Source organism: Rosa chinensis, chromosome 2, assembly GCF_002994745.2.
Source record: "Rosa chinensis cultivar Old Blush chromosome 2, RchiOBHm-V2, whole genome shotgun sequence".
Classification (NCBI taxonomy): Eukaryota; Viridiplantae; Streptophyta; class Magnoliopsida; order Rosales; family Rosaceae; genus Rosa; species Rosa chinensis.
In genome coordinates this window covers 87,194,339-87,216,035 of record NC_037089.1, presented here as the reverse complement: position 1 = coordinate 87,216,035, position 21,697 = coordinate 87,194,339, and the positions used below count along the sequence as shown (strand labels likewise).

The window sequence follows — 21,697 nt, the reverse complement described above, 5'->3', positions numbered from 1 at the left end:
CTTCAGCATCAAACCTTGAATTATTTGGAAAACGATCCCAACCCAAATAGGAAACCAAAACCAAAATGAAACTGGAAAAGTGAACAATCTGAGTAAAGAAATTGTAAAGTATAATAGTTACAGCTACTGGCCAAGAGATTTCCGTGAGAAATAGCTTGGAATACCAAACATATGTATCAGTACAGTTGCCAAGGTTCTAACAGAAACTAAACTGATTAGCGAATTTGATTGCTTTACACGATGTACATGTAAAATCATTAAATAACTATATAGGTAAAGGTAAAAAGAATCGATAAAATTGCCCCTTCTTAACTAAGAAGGTGAAAAAGAAGATCACAAATACTGTTAGAAAGCAATTGGACTACAACTCTACAAGCTCAATTTGGTCCTAAACATATCTTTAACCACCTGTCTTGGCTGTGGATTATCTGGTCCTCTGTCTCGCTGCCCGGATGTAAAATACAAGTAGCCATCCCAAAAAGCAGTTAATGTGGTTTTTACTCGGTATGGAAGCCTCCCAATCACTGACCATGTCTGTAACAAAAGAGCAAGCATAAACTTTCAAATTTGTACCACAAGTAAGACTAAAGTGGTGCAAGTGATAGCATAGGAATGATTCATTATCAACGTGATGCATATATGCTGGTTTTTGGTCTTAATGATGATAGGAGAAGATTAATACCATCGAGTCCAAATGAAATTGGAAGATCTCCCCGACGAGGATCATCCTTTTGGTGATTGGGTTCTTTTCTGTTGTACCGCCAGTGATGATAATTGAATTGTTGAGAACTACCCAAGCACACTCTACGTGAGAGTTTGGTTTCGGCATAGGAGGTAACACTTTCCATTTCATTTCATCATCAAGCATATAAACATCAGCATAGACCACCTGAAACAGTGAGTGAAGATGTTTGAGTGCTCAAGACATCAACCGAGTAAATGCTGACTCTTCAGTTCACCATGTCAACATAACTGTGCTAACCATTAGATAAAGTAAAATAAGGAAGTAGCATAAGTCAGAACAATGCAGCCAACTGAAACCAATCCAAGGACAATATCTAATTAGAACAAAACAGTACCTCATGCCTGCGCGAGCATTTGAAAATTGGAGAACCAGGCTTGGCCATAAAATCACCCTCTTGACCGCCAATAACAAAGAGGCGATCATTGATTACAACACAAGCCCTGTTAGAACAGTGACACCCTCAATCAGAAAATGTTACAGAAACTTCAAGTAAGGAAAATTTTTTAATTAATAAAATTGATGGTTGTAATGATAGTTCACAAACCTATGTGGCCCTCCACGTGGAATAGGTACTTCTTCCCGCCACTTTTCCTCCAATGCTTTACCACCTTTCACAGCAATACTCCAGTGCTCCACACCAGGCGTATGGCGGTTTTCTTTGCTACCACCCATCACATGGAGCCTGCCTCTCCATAATTGAGTTGCTGGAGCATACCTGCCAAAAGTTATCATTTTGGTGTCAACTAGATGATTTATGCTACAAAAGGTCTATCTATTCATAGAAATCTAATGGCAATAAAGCTTCATTGGATCAGCAGTCTTAAGTCTCAAATGAGAAACAGCATCTTTTGTTAGAGCACTGCATCTGCTCTAACTGTTGCAAGCCCATGTAAAGGAACAAAATTTTCCTTTCCAACTGTTTCTACTAAGAACAGTAGAGCACTAAACACTAAGAAAGCGCATCAATAAGTTTCCCAAAATCTGGAGCTTAATGATATAAAAAGTTTTTTGATTATGGATAACACGTAAAAGAAGATATCATCTTATTCAGAAGACTAAGTTAAGGACTAGCATGTGACTATCACAGCAGATTAAATCAAAAGAACATGAAGCAACATCCAAATTGTACTTCTAAAAATCCATGCACAGCATCGATGTAAAGCCTGATCAGATTACAAACCTAGGAGAAGGTAATGGCGGTATACTACTCCATTTCTTTGTCTCGGTGTCCAACACAAATGAACGAGCTGTAGGCCCTCTGCATTGGGGACCATACTGTCCTGATATCACATATATGTATCTCCCATCAGAGGCCACTCCTAAATGTGAATGTCCCATCTCTTTTGGCATATCAAACCTTCCTCCCCAGGTATTGTCGGAGAAATTGAATACATCAACATGAGAATGCACCTGTAACACCAATATTTGCATAAACCAATGAACGTCAAGAACCATCAACTAATGATTTGGTTTAATTCCATTAGCATCCAACATCTTAAGACCTATGGTAACAAATTTGGCAAAATAGATCAATGCAATCTAGTGTCAAAGATAAATATCATACAAGCAAAAAACTCAGAGATAGATAAGATACTCACATAGTCAAGAGTGCCATATCCTGCAAACACATAAAATAGATTCTTGATCTGTATTGCAGCTCCATCGAGACGAGGTACAGGTGCTTGTGGCATCTCCTCCCATGGTAGCTCAGGTGCAGCTATATCAGCAAACGTCCCAGACAGTAATCTCTCAGGAACACGTTCATTTTTGTCTCCCAAAACTTCTTTCTACATGTATAAAAACAAATCTCATAACCAACCATAAATCATCCAAATGCCAAAATCCCATTAATATGGCAAACAACAAAGTTCAAATGCATCTATTTCAAACACTTTGGGCTGAGAAACAAGAAAGAAGTCCAAATAACTGTAAAGTTTCTTTCTTTTCCACACTAAATTTCCGGCGAAATACCTCAAATCAAATCACAAACATATTTAAGAAGACCCCTTATAACCAACCAGAAAAATCAGAATGCAGAACAAGAAACTCCCATTAATATGGTAAATGACAAAGTCCAAGTGCATATGAATCCTCATTTCCAACACTTTAGGTCAGAAACAAAGAATCTCCATATTTAAGATCCTTAAAGTCCTAAAACCCCAAAGAACAGTAAAGTTTCTACCTTTTCCTCCAAATTTCTACCTCATTTCAGATTACAAAGAAATACAACAGATGAGTGCAAATGGGTATCACAGCCTAAAGTTTAAAATCCATATTAACAGTAAAGTTTCTACCTTTTCCTCTAAAATTGCAGCAAGATAGATAAAATAGATAAAATGCAAAATGGGATTTGACGCAAAGGTGTCTCACCTGGCCAGCATTGCTGACTGTGGCATTTGGTACCACAAGGGTCGGAGTTTTCTGGAGCTCCAAACCAGAACCAATAATCGAATACGCAGAGGAAGAATAAGAAGATGAAGCCCAGAAGAAATCTACAATTAGAGCCGCTCCAAGCAGAGCCATGCAACATGTCAGAAACACCCATTTCAATTTTGAAGAAGAAGAAGAAGAAGTGGTGTGATTTTGGGTAAGCCTGGCCATCTTTCATCCCAAAACCCATAACCAGAAACACCCATAAATAGATAAAAGAGAGACATTGTAAGAGAAGAAAGATTGTTGAGCAGAGCCAAAAAAGAGTTGGGCGCCAACGGTTTTAATTATTCGCTGCTTTTACATGTGCCTTTGCCTTTTCCAAATTAAATTTACAAAACTATTTCGTTTGCTTATTTCTTTCCAATGTAAGTATGATTTTATAAATCTGCGGCAGTCGTTTTTCTTGGCATACCGACGGCAGCCGTATTGGTGATTTGGTGGTTTTGGTGAACCCGCGTTGGGCTAATGGACTCCATTAATCAGCATTTATAGATTGCTCAAAATAAATGAGCATAAAGCTAACTAGCTAAGTCAATAATATTATAAGCAAATATTTTACCATAATTTCAAATGAGGTCACACGGGGACTTTTCGATATTAGAGAACCTAAATTAGGAACCGCACAATCAGTTTTAATTTGGTTAAGTCGATAATTATGTGTGATGGTGTCTATGTAACTAATATAAAGATACTTCACCATATCTCGTTCTTTTCCAACGCGAATTTTTCCAAATGCGGCCGAATTTGTACCGAGTTAGTATGAATTAAAGCCAGACAAAGTTTAGATTCTTAGACTTAAGTTGGTCTTTCGTCCAGAGAGAAACAAAATCGTTAGTTTGGTTGCTAGTTTCTAGCCAAATCACAAAACCAAATGCACCGAGTCTTTGTTTTTCAACCATGCCAATGTCGCACGAAAATGTAACAAGTAATGGCAATAAAATTCTTTTAATTTGCTAGAAGCCCTACTTATCTTCCACACGACCTCATCAACCATTCGAAAAGGACCACATATGTCTCAAAAATAAAAGCGTGGCTTAGTACTAACCTCACACTAACCCAGTCGAAACTGAGAAAGCCTAGCCCAAATCAAAGCCCACTAATCAGCCCAAAACCTGTACCAATAGATTAAAGGCGTAGAGCACCCCATTTTCTCTCGCATACAACGAACTGTTTTGGTCCTCAGACCTCCTCCTCCTTCGTCTTCATTTGGATCTCCGAGCTCCGGCAGCTCCTTTGATTCTCCGACACCAGAGGCTCGTCGCCGTCCGACTGTGAGTCCATTCTCTCCCTCTCTTTTTCACTCTCATTTTCTTAATCCGCTCGACCCTCACAGATCTGAGGCTCTCCTTTTGGCTTAGGGTTTGATATCTGCATCTAATTTTGGCTCTGCCAATCAATTGCGTTAGTTAAAATTTCATCTGTTCCAATCTCAATAACACCGAGCTTATAGTTTAATTGAAAGTGTGATTGTTAGTGAGTCTTTGATGTATTGTGGTTTGCAGTACTGTAATCATTACAGTGATGCCTTTCAATATATATATGCGTGTGTGTGTGTTTGCAAGTATACTCTGTTATTGCTTTTCTATTTTTGAGCATTAGCAGCACAAGGAATGTAAATTTTGGGGATGTTAAGCAGAATGATAGGAGAAAATTGATGATTTTGAGGTGTTTTAGTTAAATTTTGATTACTGATATATGCTTTTGATGAATTGACAGGAGTATTGACTGAAATGGCTGGAGGAGCGATCCACCAGTTATTGAGGAGGAAACTTCGGTTTCAATCTACCGTAAGAAACTAAGAATCCTCTATCCCCCCCCCCCCCCCCCTTTTCTTTTTCCTTGTTGGAACTGATTAAATAATGGAGAGTTTGGTTTAGTATGTGTTTGCTTCTTGGAGTAAGTGTGATTTGATTCATGAATGAGAATGGGAACCAGCATTGATACTCTATTATAAGAAATTAGAAGTTTGATTTCATACTAGCACCACTCCCTTTACCTTTTTCTTTTCTAGTACTGTGCTAGTTTTTATACTGCTTTGTATCTTAATAACTATTGTTCCGAATTAAATTGCAGGCCCCGTCCTTTTTGTCTTCCCTAGCATCTAAGAAAGATGATGCTGGGACAAAGTCCCTCAGAGCATTTGCACTGCTTGGAGCAGGTGTTTCAGGACTATTAGGTTTTGCAACTGTAGCATCTGCTGATGAGGCTGAGCATGGATTAGAGTGCCCAAACTACCCATGGCCTCACCAGGGAATCCTTAGCTCATATGATCATGCTTCGTGAGTTCAAACTGAACCTATTCATTTACTAAAAAGTTAGTTTCTGGTAAAATAAATAAATAAATAACTTTTTACTCTTTCAATTTATTCTTTTCAAATGGTTTGGGTTACATTTTCATCTCTTTACTTTTTCGTTTTCTCCCCATGGTGGCCCCCAAACGAGATTTCCAATTACATTTTGTGACTGAAATGCTATATCATGATACAATTGGTTGCTGATATAAGTTCTATTTTACTTGAGCAGGATTCGCCGTGGTCATCAGGTTTACACACAAGTCTGTGCATCCTGCCATTCCATGTCTTTAGTATCTTACCGTGACTTGGTGGGCGTTGCATATACCGAAGAGGAGACAAAGGCTATGGCCGCTGAGATTGAGGTAACTGATGGCCCTAATGATGAGGGTGAGATGTTCACTCGCCCCGGTAAACTCAGTGATCGATTCCCTGAGCCGTATGCAAATGAGCAGGCAGCTAGGTTTGCCAATGGTGGGGCATATCCTCCCGATCTAAGTCTTATCACAAAGGTACTTCCAGTCTTCAGCTAATGAATTTTTAATGATTCACATTATGAATACCCCTGGCATTATCTCACCCATGTCCTTTTCAGGCTCGTCACAATGGTCAGAATTATGTATTTGCCCTTCTCACAGGTTACCGTGATCCTCCAGCTGGTGTTCAGGTATCCATTCATAATTTAATATGAAAGACTGATCAGAAAGATAAAAAAAAATGTAGAAGAAGCTTGCATGTTATACAAAATTGCACTTCATGATTTCACACGAGGCAGCCTTCCACAAAATATATAGTTATCCTTTTATGAAATTTTGTGAATTGTGATTGGTCAAACACTGCAACAACCTCTGATCTATTCTGCCGCATAGTTGTGCTTTGTGAAGTGTTGAGTTAATCCAATCCTTTTTAATAGGGAAACACAGACAATTTAATTCCAAATAGTCTCTGGGCATCAATAAATGGAAACGCAAAACTTAGAATTGGCTCTCGTTTTCACATTGCTTATGACCCTATGAGTGTGCTGTAATTAATTAACTGCTATTGTAGATCAGAGATGGTCTGCACTACAATCCTTACTTTCCTGGGGGAGCAATTGCCATGCCTAAAATGCTTAATGATGGTGCTGTTGAGTATGAAGATGGTACTCCTGCTACTGAGGCTCAGGTTTGTATATCTCTATGCATATACTATGTGCAGGTTTGTTATATCTAGAGGGTAGCTGAAACTAGTTGTTAATATGTTGCAGATGGGAAAAGATATAGTGTCATTCTTGTCGTGGGCTGCAGAACCAGAAATGGAAGAGAGGAAACTGGTATGTTTGCATTTTAGCCATTTTTGCAGATTGACACATCATCTCACTATGTAGATTCTGACATTAGGTATCCTAAAATGCAGATGGGATTCAAATGGATTTTTGTTCTCTCATTGGCACTACTTCAAGCTGCTTATTACCGACGATTGAAGTGGTCAGTTCTGAAGTCTCGCAAGCTGGTTCTGGATGTTGTGAACTAGCCGCCACTCTGGTTTCATTCAATGTTTTGCTTCTGAGAAGACAGTCTGGAAATAATTTTTTTTTTCACATTGTAATCAAAGTTTTGTTTCCATGTCAAATTGGCTCGAAACAGTAATTCGTAATGGAGTGACCATAGGAGTGTCATTTTAAGAGATGGAATAAGCTACTCCATACACACACATGGAATATTTATATATATTTTTTCTTGGGCATGTGAGTTTTGGTTAAATTTCAAAGTGCCAGATTCTCATGATTGGATTACTATCTTTGTACTTACATTAGGTTATGTAATGGCAGTTGAAAAATAAGAGTACATACCGCAAGCCTTTTCCAATTTTCCTTGAAGATAATTCTATTTCAGTATGAAATTCAAGAAAAGGATTCTACGTGTGTGGGTGTTTAGGATCCTTTTGGTGGTTGGGGAGTACGAGCGAACAAGCAGAATCTATATCTATATCATGGACGGAGTCCTAGTTCGAGTTAGATCAAGTGCTGTACTATTATACAAAGCAGCGTACGGTGCTTGTGTAATTGTCTAGTTACCTGAAGATGAAAGGGCCCGAAAGTCTAGAGTCCAATTTAACAGAGATTGGTTCCGCCGGCTTGTTGTTACTATTAAGTGCAATCTATGACTTTCGCTTAGAGGGAATCGAATTTGGTGGCTTCATCAGTAAACGTTAGATGTTGAGAAAGGTAACAGTAGTTCAGCGATCATGCACCTTAAAATATCGACCAATCCAAACTATGGAAATCATGTTTCGATTTCCTTTTCCCGACCAACAAATCGCTCTCCCAGGATGGTCCTTGAATGTATTAAACGTCACATCGTGCCATTAAGAAACGAAACAAATTAAAGTAATTATGCGGTTACAATATATTAAATATAACAAAATTTAACCTTGTTATGTTGTAATTAAATTTAACACTGAATTTAGGACCAACTCGTTTCTCTTACGAACTCAACTCAAACGAGTTAAAAACAAATTGAACACGAGTCGTAGTAGTACTCCATCGAGCTTATTATGCAGCCCTAGAAAAAAAAATGTTACTATGCACCGCCAGTACAAGTGAATCAGCAAATACGCGGATCTCAACCGTTGATATTTATAGACAATTTGTTTTTTAGTAAGAAAAAAAAAACTTATGTTATCTAATTATTCATATTTGTTAGTGCAAGTGTTTGTCAGTGCACTAAATATTGTCTTTTAGAAAGAAAAAAAGTTAACTTTATTTTATTTGTTTGAGAAAAAGGTACGTTTGAGAGGCCCGACCACGCATCCCCATTTTCATTGATCTAAGAAAAAGGTAAGTGGTCCAATCAATCCGAACTATTTCCGCCACGCATCCACTAACCTCAACTGTTTTCTGAACGAGATTTTACTCATTTTGGGTAATCTAGTCAAACCATGTGTACTTATTCTCGAAGAATTCTTCTGTGCACCGGTAATGTAAGTGAATCAGCAAATCAACGGACCTCAACCGTTAATGTTTACAAACAATATGTTTTTTACTAATAAAAAAATATGCTTTATGTTATCTGGTCTCCAGTTCAAGGTTTTAAATATCGGTATCTTCATATGTATCAGTACTTAAAAAAAGGGAGATATCAGAAATATCGGGGATACAGGGTAACAAATGTCATTTTTGAAAAAAGTCAATTTATTAGAAATTTAGAACTACATATAAATACATATAAATGTCAACTTCATCTACATCCAAAAAGAGACTCTAGGCGATTGAAAGCCGCTCGCTGGTCTATGAAAGTGCAATAATCAGACCAAGACATATGACTCATACAGTGCGAATTGTAGTGATGAACATGATAGTTATAGATCTCTTTAGAGTTACCAACTGTTTCCCCTATAAGGGGATAATAAGGATGAACTCAACTGGATGATTGATCATATACTTCTCCATATTGATTATATCCATAAGCATCATAACCAAATTGATTGTTGTCTTCATGAGATTCATTTGAGATCCCACTACGCTCTGTGCATAAACTGATAGAGTTAAAACTTAAGGCAATTGAAGAAACATCATATGGGGTACTTTGATCATCAGTTGCACCTCTAGTCCTCCTCCCATATCGGGTCTTATCTTGAGCACCATGACCAACTGTTCTCACTCTGTGGTCTTCATCTTGGGTGGTATGATCAAAATTACCTTCACATGTAAATTGGAATCCTCCATCCACAGAAGATTGTCCATATTCATATCTTTCACCTCCACCACCTGTTCCGCTTCCACCCTCTCCACCATCATCAGAACTATCTGGAGTTGTTGTACCACTCTACACATCATCACTATCTGAATTCCTCACTTTTTCAAGATGTATAGCCAAAAATTAATAATCCATACTCTACACACTCTTCTCATCATGTCATCCATATATTGTTTCTTGACTTCCTTCTGCAATGTCATTTGGCCTCATTTGAATAATTGAACTTTTATGGCTTTATATTCTTTCTATTATTCAACTACAGAGTTACAAACTACATACAGAGTTACAGACATAGTCACAGACTACACAGTCCCAAATCTCTCTTCACACAGATTTGTATTTGGACTTTTACAGAATTACTTCTCACCTAAAATAGCCTTGAAGGTATTTCTCCTTACCTAGATTCGCCTTGAGAGGATTTTTTGCTCACCTAGATTCACCTTGAGGGGATTTCTCCTCACTCAGATTTGTCTTTAGGAAATCACTATTCACACAGATTTTCATTTAGAGAATTACTGAGTTTTTTTTTTAATTTTTACCTCAAATTTTACGGATATTTCTTCACTTTATCGGGGATATATCGCAAATATCTAATATATCAGGGATATTTGATGATGTCAGAGAAATTTCACAGAAACGGTAAAAGATAAGATATTTATCCTTTTAGATATATCAATCTATCGAAAAAAAAAAAAGATATAAGAAATATCGCAGATATTTAAAACCCTAATTCAGTTTTGTTGGTGCTTCTCTCCTTAAAAAAAATTAATAATTAAAAAAAAAAAGGTAACTTTATTCGGTAAGTTTGAGCTGGAAGAGTGGGGGGGCCAGCCACGCGTCACCGTTTTCATTGAACCAAGTAAAAGGAAAGTGGTCCAATCAATCAGAACTGTTAGAGCCACGCGCCCACGCGCCTCAATTGTTTTGGTACGAGGAGATTTTACTTACTTTGGCTAATCTCGTCAAACCACGTGTGCCGATTCTCGAACATTTCTGGTTAAAAAAAAAAAAAAAAAATAGAAACCCGTTTCCATTTCAATTGGAAAATGATGCTCTGCCTAAACCAAAGCCCACGTGTCCCTCCTTTATCCAGAGTGCTTCACACCCTCCCACACCTCATTGGCCAGTACGTGGGGCCCCCAAACACAGAACTCAATTTAGAGTGGGACCCGCTCCTTAAACGAATCAGCCAATGGCGTGCGAGCACTGTTGGAGAGAGGGGGGTGCCCTAGACAGGACAGGTGGTGCTTCCTCTTCCAGCCACCACGCTGGCCTTCTATGATTTTCGCTTCAGCTACCGGAAACTAGAGAGAGCCAGAGAGAGAGAGAGAGAGAGAGAGGGAGTGAAAGAGCCAGAGATCAGGTAGCTAGATCCTCTAAAGAGAGTGATGGACGGCGGAGATGGATGGCACGCGGCAGCTGGCGGTGGAGGTGGAAAAGAAAAAACGGTTATTAACCGGATAATGCTCAGATTCCGTCCAATCGCACCCAGACCGGTCCTCGGAGCATCCTGTTCAGGTCAGATTGTCCCGGAGGGGAAGAACAAAAGCTTGTATTCTCCGAGTAAGAGAGTTAAGAGGAAGTACATTCGGACCAAGAAAGGTAGCAGATCTTCAACTGGAGATCTACAAGGCGGTGTCATGGACTCGACCACCATCACGCTTCAGCTGTTGCCCGGAGAAAGAGGCTCCGGAGATACTTCAGGTGGTAGATCTTGGTTGAGTATTGACCAGGCGGCTGAGAAAAACCCGCATATTCAGGACCACCTATGGGTGAACACGCGAACTTTGAATAGCTGGCCGGAGATAACGGATGCGGTGGCTGGATCTGACCGGAGGTTGGTGGCAGCGGCTCCGGTGCTGGCTGTGGAGTCGTGGGTGACGGTGGAAAGCGTGACAGACACGTGCATGGATGTTCGAGGCTTAGGTTGTACGGACAGGGAGAAAGCAGGTAGTTTGGAGAAGGACACGTGTCCTGGGTTTATATCAGACGGTTTTAACAGAGTTCAGTGGGTGAACGACGCCTATAAGGACATGGTGAGGCAAGGGGGGAATTACTACTGTGACGGGCAGTCACCGGAGGTGAGGGTTTCGCTGGTCACGAAGGCGGAGTTGCCGGCAAATGGGCACTCGGCGTTCAGTTGTAGGGTGAGGCTGCAGTACATGTGGCAGAAGGAGAAGTGTTCGAAAATGGTCCCCTGTGATGTGTGGAGGATGCAGGAGGGTGCTGGGTTGGCTTGGAGGCTGGACATGAAGGCTGCGCTCAGTTTGGGTCTTTAAAATTAAAGACCAGCTGGTGCTTGCTATTATCAGGTATAATATATGCATATTATTCTTGCTTCTACAATCTAAGCTTTGATCGATCAGTAGTAAACAAAACCAAACACAGAGAAGAAAGGTCAATCAAGCAAAAGGTATAGTGGTATATATAGGGAGTAGAATCAGTAGATATACCCAAGTATTTAAGATTGAACCAGAATTACGTAAGGGAGCTGGTGACCTTTATTGGCTTTTCTTATTGGATTTGGTAGTAATTTTGAAACGATAGTAGTAAACCCAGAAAAGAACAGCATCATTCCAGCTATCTAGCACTAGCTAAACCACAAAAGGTTGATAGTGTATGAGAAGCAAAACACAAATACCGGTGCCCATTTAGCTACCTATAGCCTTTTATATATATAGAGACCCTGGGGAAATTACTGGCATTATTCTGTTTTTTTTTTTTAATATCTTTTGGGTGAAAGATCATCCCTATATCTCGTGCATTTTTATATATTATGGTGAGACATTGTCCCTAGAACTTGTATATGGGTATAAATTTTGAAAAGTCAAGAAGGGCATCGACGTTATTTAGATAAACATCTTAACTTTTCATATAGATCAGTAAGCATTCAGTTCAGTGATATTTCTCTTTCAGTTTATGATATAAATTTCTAGTTTGTTTATTTTTCTTTTATAGGAAAATGCATGTTGTTAATTTTTTTTTTTTAAAAGATACTCAGTTTGTTGAAAACAACGAAATATATAATTCAACGAAGTGTACGGATTTTATCTTATTAAGATTAATTTAAAACTAAATGAGCGATACACCTCCTTACATTCACAGCGCATCAGTTTGTCGGACAGAATATCATTATCTTCCAACAGAATTTTGAGTATGCCTGAACTTCTAGAATAACAGCTGACAACATCAAGCAAGGCTTTTATTAATTCTAGTATATAACCACTCATTTTGCTAATGTTTGTTTACACCAATTACTAATTCGAAAGGATTTGAAATATCTTTGGAAGTGGAAAGTTCCTATACCTGTAACATGTGAATAATGTCCATATATAGTATGAAGGGATATGTCCCACACATAATGCTATATTCTTTCTTCTTTTTTTCATAAAACTTTTGTAATAAATATTACTATTCATATAAAAGTTACTCACAGAGTACGGTAAATACTAACAAACTTTCCTTGTTAAGTGTTAACTGTTAATGTTGTGATATAAAATTCCGAGGCTAGTGGGGTAAGTGACGCAGATTATATATATTCGTCTTTCGTGGTCGTAACCAGCAAGTATAAACCACGTGGAACTTGATTCTTAGAGATTAGAGATGAAAGGTACGGCCTACTAATGGAAAAATTTCCCTTCCTTTTCTGGAAAAATAAATTAAACAAAAATTTTGTCGGGTTTCCCGGATGACGTAAAAAATCAAACCCAAAAGATTCACAAGCCCATCGGACCAACCACGCGTCCTGGTCAAAAAGTGACCAATCACAACCAAACCCAACCCTGCTCCACTCTCACGCCCCTCACGTGCCTCCCTCCCCGGCTACCCTTCTATCACGCAGTGTGACTCACGCGGCCCTTGTCGCGTGGAAACTTTTTCGGGGTCGTTTTTAAAACAAGAATTTTGATGTTCTTTCCTAATAAAAAACGACCACGTATTGTGCCTTCTCGAACCTACCCAACGGGGCCAGCATCACTGAACGCTAAGCCCGAGGCAGTCCCACGTGTCCCTTTCCTTTCGGCCAGTGCTGACACCTGCTTCCCTCTGATTGGTATCTCGTGTGGGACCATCTACTCAATTACGCCCCGGATATGCAACTTTCACTGCGGACCCCACTCCCCAGGAAGCTGACCAATAAGAATGCGTAGTTGTAGCCCTAGCCAGGTGGGAATTGTACATGTTTGTTTCTTCACTGGGACTTGGCCCATAATTGGAAAAATAAATTGTGGATTGAAAATTCAAGTGAAAGGAGATATGGATGTTAGTTGAGGAGGCGTAGCCAAGCCAAGCCAAGCCATCAATGGAAGGAGGTGGAGAAGGGTGGCGCCGTATGATAAGCGGTGCGGAGGATAAGTATGTGTTGAATCAGATAATGCTGAGATTCCGGCCGATTGCGCCGAAGCCAGTCACCGGAGGGTCAGATTCGGGTGAGCCGCCGACGGGTAGGAGTAACGCGCTCGCTTCCAGGGGGAGAACCAAGAGGAAGTACGTTAGGGTTCGTAAGAATGTTAACGGCGAGGAGGAGAGTGGGAGAGAGAGGGTGGACAGTAAACGAGTGGTGACACTGCAGCTGTTGCCGGAGATCGAGAAGAGCGGCGACTACAGCAGTGACCAATCGACGGACGGCGGATCTAGTTGTGAGTTTGATTCTAGTATCGGCACAAATCATCAGTGGTTGAGTCTTAGTAAGATCGGAAGAGAGAATTACATGAGAGCGGATTCGGCGGCGGATCCGGCGGCGTTGATGGACCAGATGGGAGGAGTGGAGTCGTGGGTGACAGTGGAGTGCGTGACAGGCACATGCATGAAGGCTCCACCTCCTCAAGGGTTGGGAATCATCACTACGGACGAGGAGAGAATGAGGAGTCTGGATGTTGACACGTGTCCGGGGTTCGTCTCCGACGGTTGGAACAGGGTTTGGTGGCTGAACGGAGCGTTCAGGAGGATGGTGATGATGGCGTGGCAGCAACAGTTGCCGGAGATAGCCGTGTGGTTAGCGATGAACGAGGAGCTGCCGTATACCCACTCGGCGTTTACGTGCCAGGTGAAGCTGAGATACACTGTGGGCAACAAGGAGAAGGAGAAGTACTACCACTCGCAAATGGTGCCTTGTGATTTGTGGAGAATGGACGGAGGAGGATTTGCATGGAGGCTCGACGTTAAAGCTGCGCTCACTCTGGCCGTTGATGCAGCTCCACTACATATCTAAGAGGTTAAAGACTGAGCCAGGAATTATAGGTCGAGATGATAAGGTATATAATGCTTCTTCTAATCACAAAGGCTTACACTAACAAGAAACTTTAATCAAATCTTGCTTTTTGGATTTTGGATAAACACTATGGATTAAGGCAAATTAAACGAGCATTAAGCTAGCTCAAACATATACGATAAGGTCTTAGGTAGGTAGAATTATGAATCTAGCTATATTAAGAATGCTCTAAATTTGATGCCTCTCGTTGCATATGAGATAATTAAGCAATAGATCTAATACCCTCTTCCTTTTGTGATGTTGTTGACAGGTAAGGTAAAATGATAAAAGACGAAATCCGACTGGCCTATTGGTTTGAGTCTAGTCATTAATCTTGTCAGTAATGTGACCCCATTATTATTTTTACTGTGCTCCCTTGCCTGGCCTCTTTTAATTTGGGTCCATCACCATCATGAACTGATTTAAAGCCTGGCCGAGGGTAACTGAGCAAACTGAAGTATCACATACAGAGAAAATTAAACTGATCCTAGCTGCTAGCTTCATTCCAAATATACGGAACAAAAAATTATATGGAAATGGTTCATATATAAGACTTGTAGTCTTGTAGATGTGGGAGTAATTCCAAGATGGAAGGTCAAAGTAGGTACACATAGTTAAACTATACTCTTATAGTAAAATATGTTTTAGAGTACAAAAGTGAGATTGCATACTATGTTTCATTACTTATGGGAGGGTAACATATAATGCTCTTCTAGAATGTTTCATTACTTATGGGAGGATAAAGATTGCATTATATGTTTCATTACTTATGGGAGGGTAACATATAATGCCTACCTAGAACAGCAGTAGTTATATGTACGGCAGGATAATTGTGTACAGACTCGGTAATTGGTGGTGATTGAGCTCTAAAATGAAAATGTACTATGTAATTTAAGGAGCACTAGTAGAATTATAAGGGAGATAGTTGTAAGGTGTCACATTGATGAGAAATATATAGGATGAATATATAACAAAAATGGGTGTAAGTTTTTTATCATCTATAATTTTTTTTTAAAAAAAGAACCCTTAGCCCACCTTTATCCTTGATAAAAATAGTAAATAAATAGTAGAAGAAAATTTGCAATGTGATCCTTTCATAACCATCATATTCTATTATTATTATTATAAAAATAATTCGTTAAGACATATGCCACTAGAACAATTGTTGATACTTGTTTTTTGTTAAGATACAATAAAGTAACAATTTACGTACTTAAACTCCAATTAACTGATTAACATACATTCATGAATGTTCAAGTAGGTACTCACTAAGTTGTGCTAAATTGTTGTTTAACTTTTTTTTTTTTTTGAGAATTAAACAGTTTAACTTAAATACAATAATGGTATACAATGAGGTAGTAAGTTTGTTTGCTTTATTATTTTCCACATTTGGATTTGATCCAATAATAGTTTAACACAACTAATTGAGTACAACATTAATGACTACCAAAACGGGACTAAAGTAATATATATATATATATATATAATTATATATGCTGCCTTTCATTTAGCTTCAGGTTCCTGATCCCAAATTAGTATTGGTTGCCCAGCCTATATATAAATGGCTTTACTAAGGATACGATAATGTGGATTAATTTCGAATCCTCCAACCTAGCAACTTGGTCCTTCATTTAAGTTGCATTATTCGACACTGTTGTGTCACTTATTTGTACGTGCCTCTCTTTTCCTGCTGTTTTCAGTTTTATCAATACAGGTCACGTCATGATCATGATAATCTTCCATCTCGTTCTAATTATATTTAATTCATGCATACATACTCCTGTGTTCATGGTTCCAGCTCAGCTGGAATAATAGAGTATGCAGACACGTTATCTCAATCACATACATATACATATTGAATAGTGTTGATCAATATATAGCCAATAAGATTCAGCTCAGCCGCCGTGCTTATCATCTAAGTTTGATTAAAATCATTTGTTCCTGGCCTAGGTAATTAAATGGCGTTTGCAATCTGATGATAGGAATAGTTTAACAAATCACTCTCCTAGCAAAATCATCTGCTTCGTTTTTTTGTTTTTTATTTTTTATTTTACTTTTGATTGGATTGAGGGAGGATTAACCACTACAGTTACCCTGCCATGGGTTAATATTGTATTAGAGTTTTAATTAGTGCCTCTTATATATTTCATGGATAGTTATCTCTACTATTTTCCAGAGTTCTACATAAACTAGACATTTAATTTTTTTTCTTCATTACATATTAACAATTGTCCTTTGCAATGTTGTTTCCTCAATTAACGATATCCAATATTGATATATGTAACAGGTTAATTTCATTTGGACGGAAGAGGCGGCTTCTGAGGATTTGAAGAGATAATTGAACAGTTGATGAGTAATGATGGATGGAGTTTAAGTGTATATATGTATGAATGCATGGTAAGTATCAATATATTGAAAAGTTTCTAAGGCAAGCAAGCAATGAAACTGATCAAGATACATATTAGCTAGAAGTGGAGTGCTGAAGTAGTACCCAAGTTTCTGCTAGCTGGAGATGTACAGAACAGATTAAGCACATTGGCTGCAAGGGTGGACATGTACGTAGACCAAGTTAACTAGGGTTTGAGAGTGGTGCTACTGTGTGTTGAACTTCATTCCAGTGCGTGGTGATCAATTAACGCGAGGGATCAGGAATATGCAAAGATTAAGCAATATATATATATATATAACCCGGTGATCGGCAACGTTTTGAACACCATGCATGTACTATTTCGAGTCTGGTATGTAATCAAGTACGTTCTTGGTTTTCTTATGCAGTATGAGCATCTTGATTATTAATTCATTTGTTTGTCTCTCTAAGATGTAATTAAGAAGTAGTTTCTCTAATTAAATTGTCCTTTTATTCACTTCATGGCCTATTTGGTACGTGGGTAGTTCTATAGATTGCATGAGTCATCGTCAGTTCACTTGCAATTCTATGACCTTTGCTCCTCTAGCTAAAGGTAATGGGCCTGGTTCGGTCTAGGACTGATGGTACCAGTCGAATATAAACTGTTAAATATAGCAGAATCGATTAGGATTAATATCAGACATCACTCCTAGCGAAATTGGCGTTAAGTTGATTTCAGCTATGAATTCTTGTGTAATTAAAGATTGCATATATATTATATATTATATATTATATATTATATATTATATATTATATAAGTTTCCATTTATTGTATGCTGTAAATTAGGATTTAGTTTGCTTTATTGCTGTATTAAATATCTGATCTGTATGTTGTTGAGATGGTGTAGTAGAATAAAATCCCCGACCCAAATCTAGACAGTGCGTGAATGCACATACATCTGTATTTATAAGATTTGAGAGTAAGTTTTATTATAGTGGCGATAACGTACTCTCCAGAGAGTATGCATGCAAGTTCATATTCTATAAAGCTACTCTCCCTAATTCTAATAGGATCCTTACTACTGCTAGCATCTTTATATAAATACTTGGAAGTCCCAGTTGGCTTTGTGCATTGTCTGAAGTCTGAAATGGCTGATAAAGAACTTCAAATTGTTGCACCAAAAGGTGGAGGGATTCAGCCATTCAGGCAACCAGTGCCCAACAACACCAAACTGGTCTGAGCTCCACCCCGAACTGTTAGAGTTGATCTTGCAAAAGCTTCCTAAGTTTGTTGACATTTTTCGCTTTAAAGCCTTTTCGATCTCCTTCTTGGAATTACACGGAAAAATCTTGTATCCCTACCGCACATCGTTGCATCCACGGCTGAACTCCCTTGTGCATGAGCAATTAAATGATGATGATGATAGCTCCCTGCTTCCATCACCCTGCAGAGAAAAAGGTTTACATAATTAAGGGCGTGTTTAAAGATTTTGATCATGACCATTGGCAGGTGCGGAATCAAAATCTGTAACTTGGGGGGTCGAGAAATATATAGGCTTACTACCAATGTACAACTTTTTTTTTTTTAGAACAACGATTGGCAACTCATTTTGTTAAGTTATTTTTCAACGTTTATCATGAGTTGATGAAGCTCAAAAGATGGAATACTTTAAAGCTCTTACCAATGAGTGATATAGGAATTTTTTGGCCAATACTAAACATAAACATAATGTAACGCCAATTCCATACATCTCCGATTTTCTATATATTATTGAATTTCATTAAATAAATTCTTTTCAATTTGAGTAAATACTTAATGATAGGTTTCTTAGGTGAGTACATAACCATGAGAGTTAATTACTATTTTCTACGACTTAGTCTTGGTTTGTTTTTATTAATTTTGATTTTTTTCTTTATCAAACTTTTGAATTTTTATATATTAAATACATTATTTAAGACTGCATTAGTTACTGCGCAATCTTGGGGGGTGGGGGTGTAATTAGCTGAGAGTCTGTAATTTACAGATAGTTTTACACAAAGTATCCATTAATTACCTAAATCTGGTTGATTGAGGGAGGGAGGGGGGGTTTCTGATCGAACCCCTGTTGGTTTCTAGGTTCGTCACGTGGGTGGCTGGTGATTTGCAACAAGAACACGATCTTAGGTTTCTGAACCCCGGCAGATCACCGACGATTGGTTTCTAGGTTCGTTTTATATGTATTATTTCCAGAGACGTCTGTTTGTTAAAGGTCTCATCATATCTCAGCTAACCCGTGTCACAACAATAAATTTTTCACTGTGATGATGTACCAATTAATTTCAGATGTACAAGAAGAAAGACTGAAAGACTAGCAGTCTAGCATTTTGTAAGCATGCATCGAGACAGCACACATGGATTCACATAGGCTCGCAACATAAATTGTATCGTGATATCGTATTCCATTTATTTGTATTAGCATTGTCTGGTAATTAAAATGGAAGCTCGGAACTTTGGGGATACCTATCCCATCAAATTAAACAAAGGAATTTCAACCTTCAAATGAGGTACTCAACTACGACGGAAGTGTAAACTCTCATTGGCGCATTGTTGATAGAGTGATTCGGTGAAGTTTTATAAGTGGATCAGTGGACCATCACTCATAAAAAGTGGGAGAAGGTGGAAAGCTTGCATGATCTATCTGTGTGTTTGGGTCATAAACAATCAACAATGTCAATATCCACTCGAGATTTCCCCGAATTTGAAGAAAATTAGATTTAATTCACAAATGGATTTGAAGATCAGTCCTGATGAAGAATATGGTCTTCTTGATGTTGCAAAAGTATACAACTTAGAGAAAACAGCTTTCAACTCATATACTACAACATTATAAGAGTAAAAGTTATAAATAATCCTTATAGGTAAAAATATTTTATTTTACTCATGTGATTCGCGAAACTAATCAATATTGGTTCAAATGTTATTTTTGGCAAAAACTCCCTCATGTGCAAGGATAAATTTATCATTTCAATTTCAAAAAGTAAAAGAAATTTAATTAAATAGCATCTAAAAAATGAAACTTAAAAAAAAAATTCCTACTAAAAAAAATAGGATGTTGTAGAAGGGATAATAACCATTTACACAATTTTGAGGTTAATTAACCCCACTTACCGAAACACTCTAAAAGATTGCCCACTTACACAATATTTTATATATATTTTGCCCTAATACCCAATTAAGTATTTTTTTATTACTTTTTATTTATTTTTAGGACAATTTTGCCCTCCCTCCCATTGTCACTTAGAGAGAGAAGCCATCAGAGACCTTGCCGAAGTCCATCACCGATCGCCGGAATCCGGTCACCGGAATTCTTCAAAACGCTCGTCGGAGATCTCATACATCACGGGAGAATCAATAATATTATTATTACCCCCCAATAGCCCCTAACAAAAAAATTATAGCTCTCCAATAGTATTATTATTGCCCCCAATAAAAACATTATTGCCCTCTAAGAAAAACATTATTGCCCTACAATAATATCATTATTGCCCTACAATAATATCATTATTGCCCCTAGTAGAAACATTATTGCCCCTCAATAATATTATTATTACCTCCCATTAATATTATTATTGCCCCTGAACAACAGCTTATGCTCCTCCTGCTCCAGCCTCAGCTTCCCTGAAATAAGTTCCTTCAATTCCCGTATTAATCATCAAAAATCTAACACAATCAAACACCTATAATCTTATTATTGCCTCCCAATAATCTTATTATTGCCTAACCAAATCATAATAAAAAAAAAACAATCACTACTGGCAAAATTCCCTTCCATTCTCAGAGTTCACAATTTACCACAAAAAATAAAATAAAATAAAATATAACCACCCAGAAAATGCCGTGGGTAGCAAAGAGTAAAAAGGAAAATTGGATATGATCTTCAACAATATCTGATTTGATCTTTTCGATCTTCATCATCAATGGATTGCAGGCCTTGGGTTATTCGAAACTAAGACAATTAATATACCAAAATGACCCAAGTCCTAGGGTTCGAGCGCAGACGGCGGCATAGTCCCTGACCGTGTTCAAGCAGACGGCGGGAAACCTTTTTCCAGCGTTGTCTCAGCCAGGCTGTCAGTTTCTCTCCTCAGTTTCTTCCTAGGCATGGAGATCAGTGAGAAAAGTTGTGGTTTTCAAGCACAGGTTTGTTTCTATCCCGAAGTAAGGGGGTGATCGGCGTTCTCATCGGTCAACCAGTGATCGAGGATATGCTTGGTGGACCTTGGATTGGCTCCCCTTTAAGGTGGTGTCGGCGTCTCGGGCTGTCTAATCAGATTTGGAATCGGGTCAAGGTCGAGCTTTCGTGTTTGAGGTCGACGTTGATCTCCAGATTTGTGGTTGGACTTGGCGTTGACACGGTGGTGCGGTGCTGCTTCTGATGGGGGCAGGGATGGCTGCCTGGGCTCGACGATGGAGTAGCCGGCGGTGATGGCCGAGAAGTCGCTAGACGACGATGGTCTGGGTGAGGAGGAGGATGAGAGAGAGAGAGAGAGAGAGAGAGAGAGAGAGAGAGAGAGAGAGAGAGAGAGAGAGAGAGAGAGAGAGGAGTGTAATTTATTAATTAAAATGATGGCAATACTGTCAATAGATGTTAGATTAGGTAAATGAGAGTAAAAAACTCTTAGTGGAGTAAGTGGGCAATTTTAGGCCAAAATTGTGTAAATGGTCATTATCCCGTTGCAGAATTCCGGTTTTTATTTTTTCTTGATTTCATTTCCTATAAAAATTTTAAATTAATTTTATTCCTTTTATTTTTTGGTTGAGATGACAAATTTATCCTTACACATGACTTACGCATGATAACGTTTTTGTCTAAATTAATTTTTGGACCAACTTTGATCAATTTCGCAAATCACAAG

General features: G+C 38.5%; 3 protein-coding genes across 6 annotated transcripts; 2 read left to right on the top strand and 1 right to left on the bottom strand.

Moving 5' to 3' along the window:
* Positions 1-197: 197 nt before the first annotated feature.
* Positions 198-3,477, bottom strand: LOC112190708 (kelch repeat-containing protein At3g27220). Of its 2 annotated transcripts, XM_024330177.2 has the most exons (7): positions 3,116-3,473; positions 2,344-2,532; positions 1,926-2,155; positions 1,290-1,460; positions 1,080-1,185; positions 683-889; positions 198-534 (listed from the first exon to the last, which is right to left on the bottom strand). In XM_024330177.2, the coding sequence occupies exons 1-7, from the start codon at positions 3,344-3,346 to the stop codon at positions 370-372; spliced, it is 1,299 nt and encodes a 432-aa protein (XP_024185945.2). In that variant the 5' UTR covers positions 3,347-3,473; the 3' UTR covers positions 198-369. The 2 variants fall into 2 exon arrangements, with proteins under 2 accessions (XP_024185945.2, XP_040369831.1); XM_040513897.1 differs by lacking the exon at positions 198-534 and having other exon boundaries at positions 831-972; positions 3,116-3,477.
* Positions 3,478-4,295: 818 nt separating this feature from the next.
* LOC112190128 (cytochrome c1-2, heme protein, mitochondrial) lies at positions 4,296-7,230 on the top strand. Its single transcript, XM_024329548.2, has 8 exons — positions 4,296-4,449; positions 4,895-4,965; positions 5,252-5,457; positions 5,702-5,981; positions 6,065-6,136; positions 6,517-6,633; positions 6,716-6,781; positions 6,865-7,230. The coding sequence occupies exons 2-8, from the start codon at positions 4,909-4,911 to the stop codon at positions 6,979-6,981; spliced, it is 915 nt and encodes a 304-aa protein (XP_024185316.1). The 5' UTR covers positions 4,296-4,449; positions 4,895-4,908; the 3' UTR covers positions 6,982-7,230.
* Positions 7,231-10,339: 3,109 nt separating this feature from the next.
* On the top strand, positions 10,340-17,323 carry LOC112186947. 3 transcript variants are annotated; one of them, XM_024325525.2, is made up of 2 exons: positions 10,340-11,518; positions 16,742-17,323. In XM_024325525.2, exon 1 carries the CDS (start codon positions 10,595-10,597, stop codon positions 11,483-11,485), a length of 891 nt encoding a protein of 296 aa, XP_024181293.1. In that variant the 5' UTR covers positions 10,340-10,594; the 3' UTR covers positions 11,486-11,518; positions 16,742-17,323. The 3 variants fall into 3 exon arrangements, with proteins under 3 accessions (XP_024181293.1, XP_040370227.1, XP_024181292.1); XM_040514293.1 differs by lacking the exons at positions 10,340-11,518; positions 16,742-17,323 and adding exons at positions 13,359-14,458; positions 14,726-15,422; XM_024325524.2 differs by lacking the exon at positions 10,340-11,518 and adding an exon at positions 13,361-14,458.
* The last annotated feature ends 4,374 nt before the right edge of the window (positions 17,324-21,697 follow it).

What these genes read in the sequence shown, in the direction of transcription:
- LOC112190708 (XM_024330177.2), bottom strand. Translation starts at nt 3,346, where the DNA reads ATGGCCAGGCTTACCCAAAATCACACCACTTCTTCTTCTTCTTCTTCA. An exon ending in CCGCCATTACCTTCTCCTAG is followed by an intron (nt 1,461 to 1,925) that starts GTTTGTAATCTG and finishes AACTTTTGGCAG; the next exon opens with GTATGCTCCAGCAACTCAAT. An exon ending in AATGCTCGCGCAGGCATGAG is followed by an intron (nt 890 to 1,079) that starts GTACTGTTTTGT and finishes TCACTGTTTCAG; the next exon opens with GTGGTCTATGCTGATGTTTA.
- LOC112190128 (XM_024329548.2), top strand. Translation starts at nt 4,909, where the DNA reads ATGGCTGGAGGAGCGATCCACCAGTTATTGAGGAGGAAACTTCGGTTT. An exon ending in ATCCTCCAGCTGGTGTTCAG is followed by an intron (nt 6,137 to 6,516) that starts GTATCCATTCAT and finishes CTGCTATTGTAG; the next exon opens with ATCAGAGATGGTCTGCACTA. An exon ending in CTCCTGCTACTGAGGCTCAG is followed by an intron (nt 6,634 to 6,715) that starts GTTTGTATATCT and finishes AATATGTTGCAG; the next exon opens with ATGGGAAAAGATATAGTGTC.
- LOC112186947 (XM_024325524.2), top strand. Translation starts at nt 13,507, where the DNA reads ATGGAAGGAGGTGGAGAAGGGTGGCGCCGTATGATAAGCGGTGCGGAG.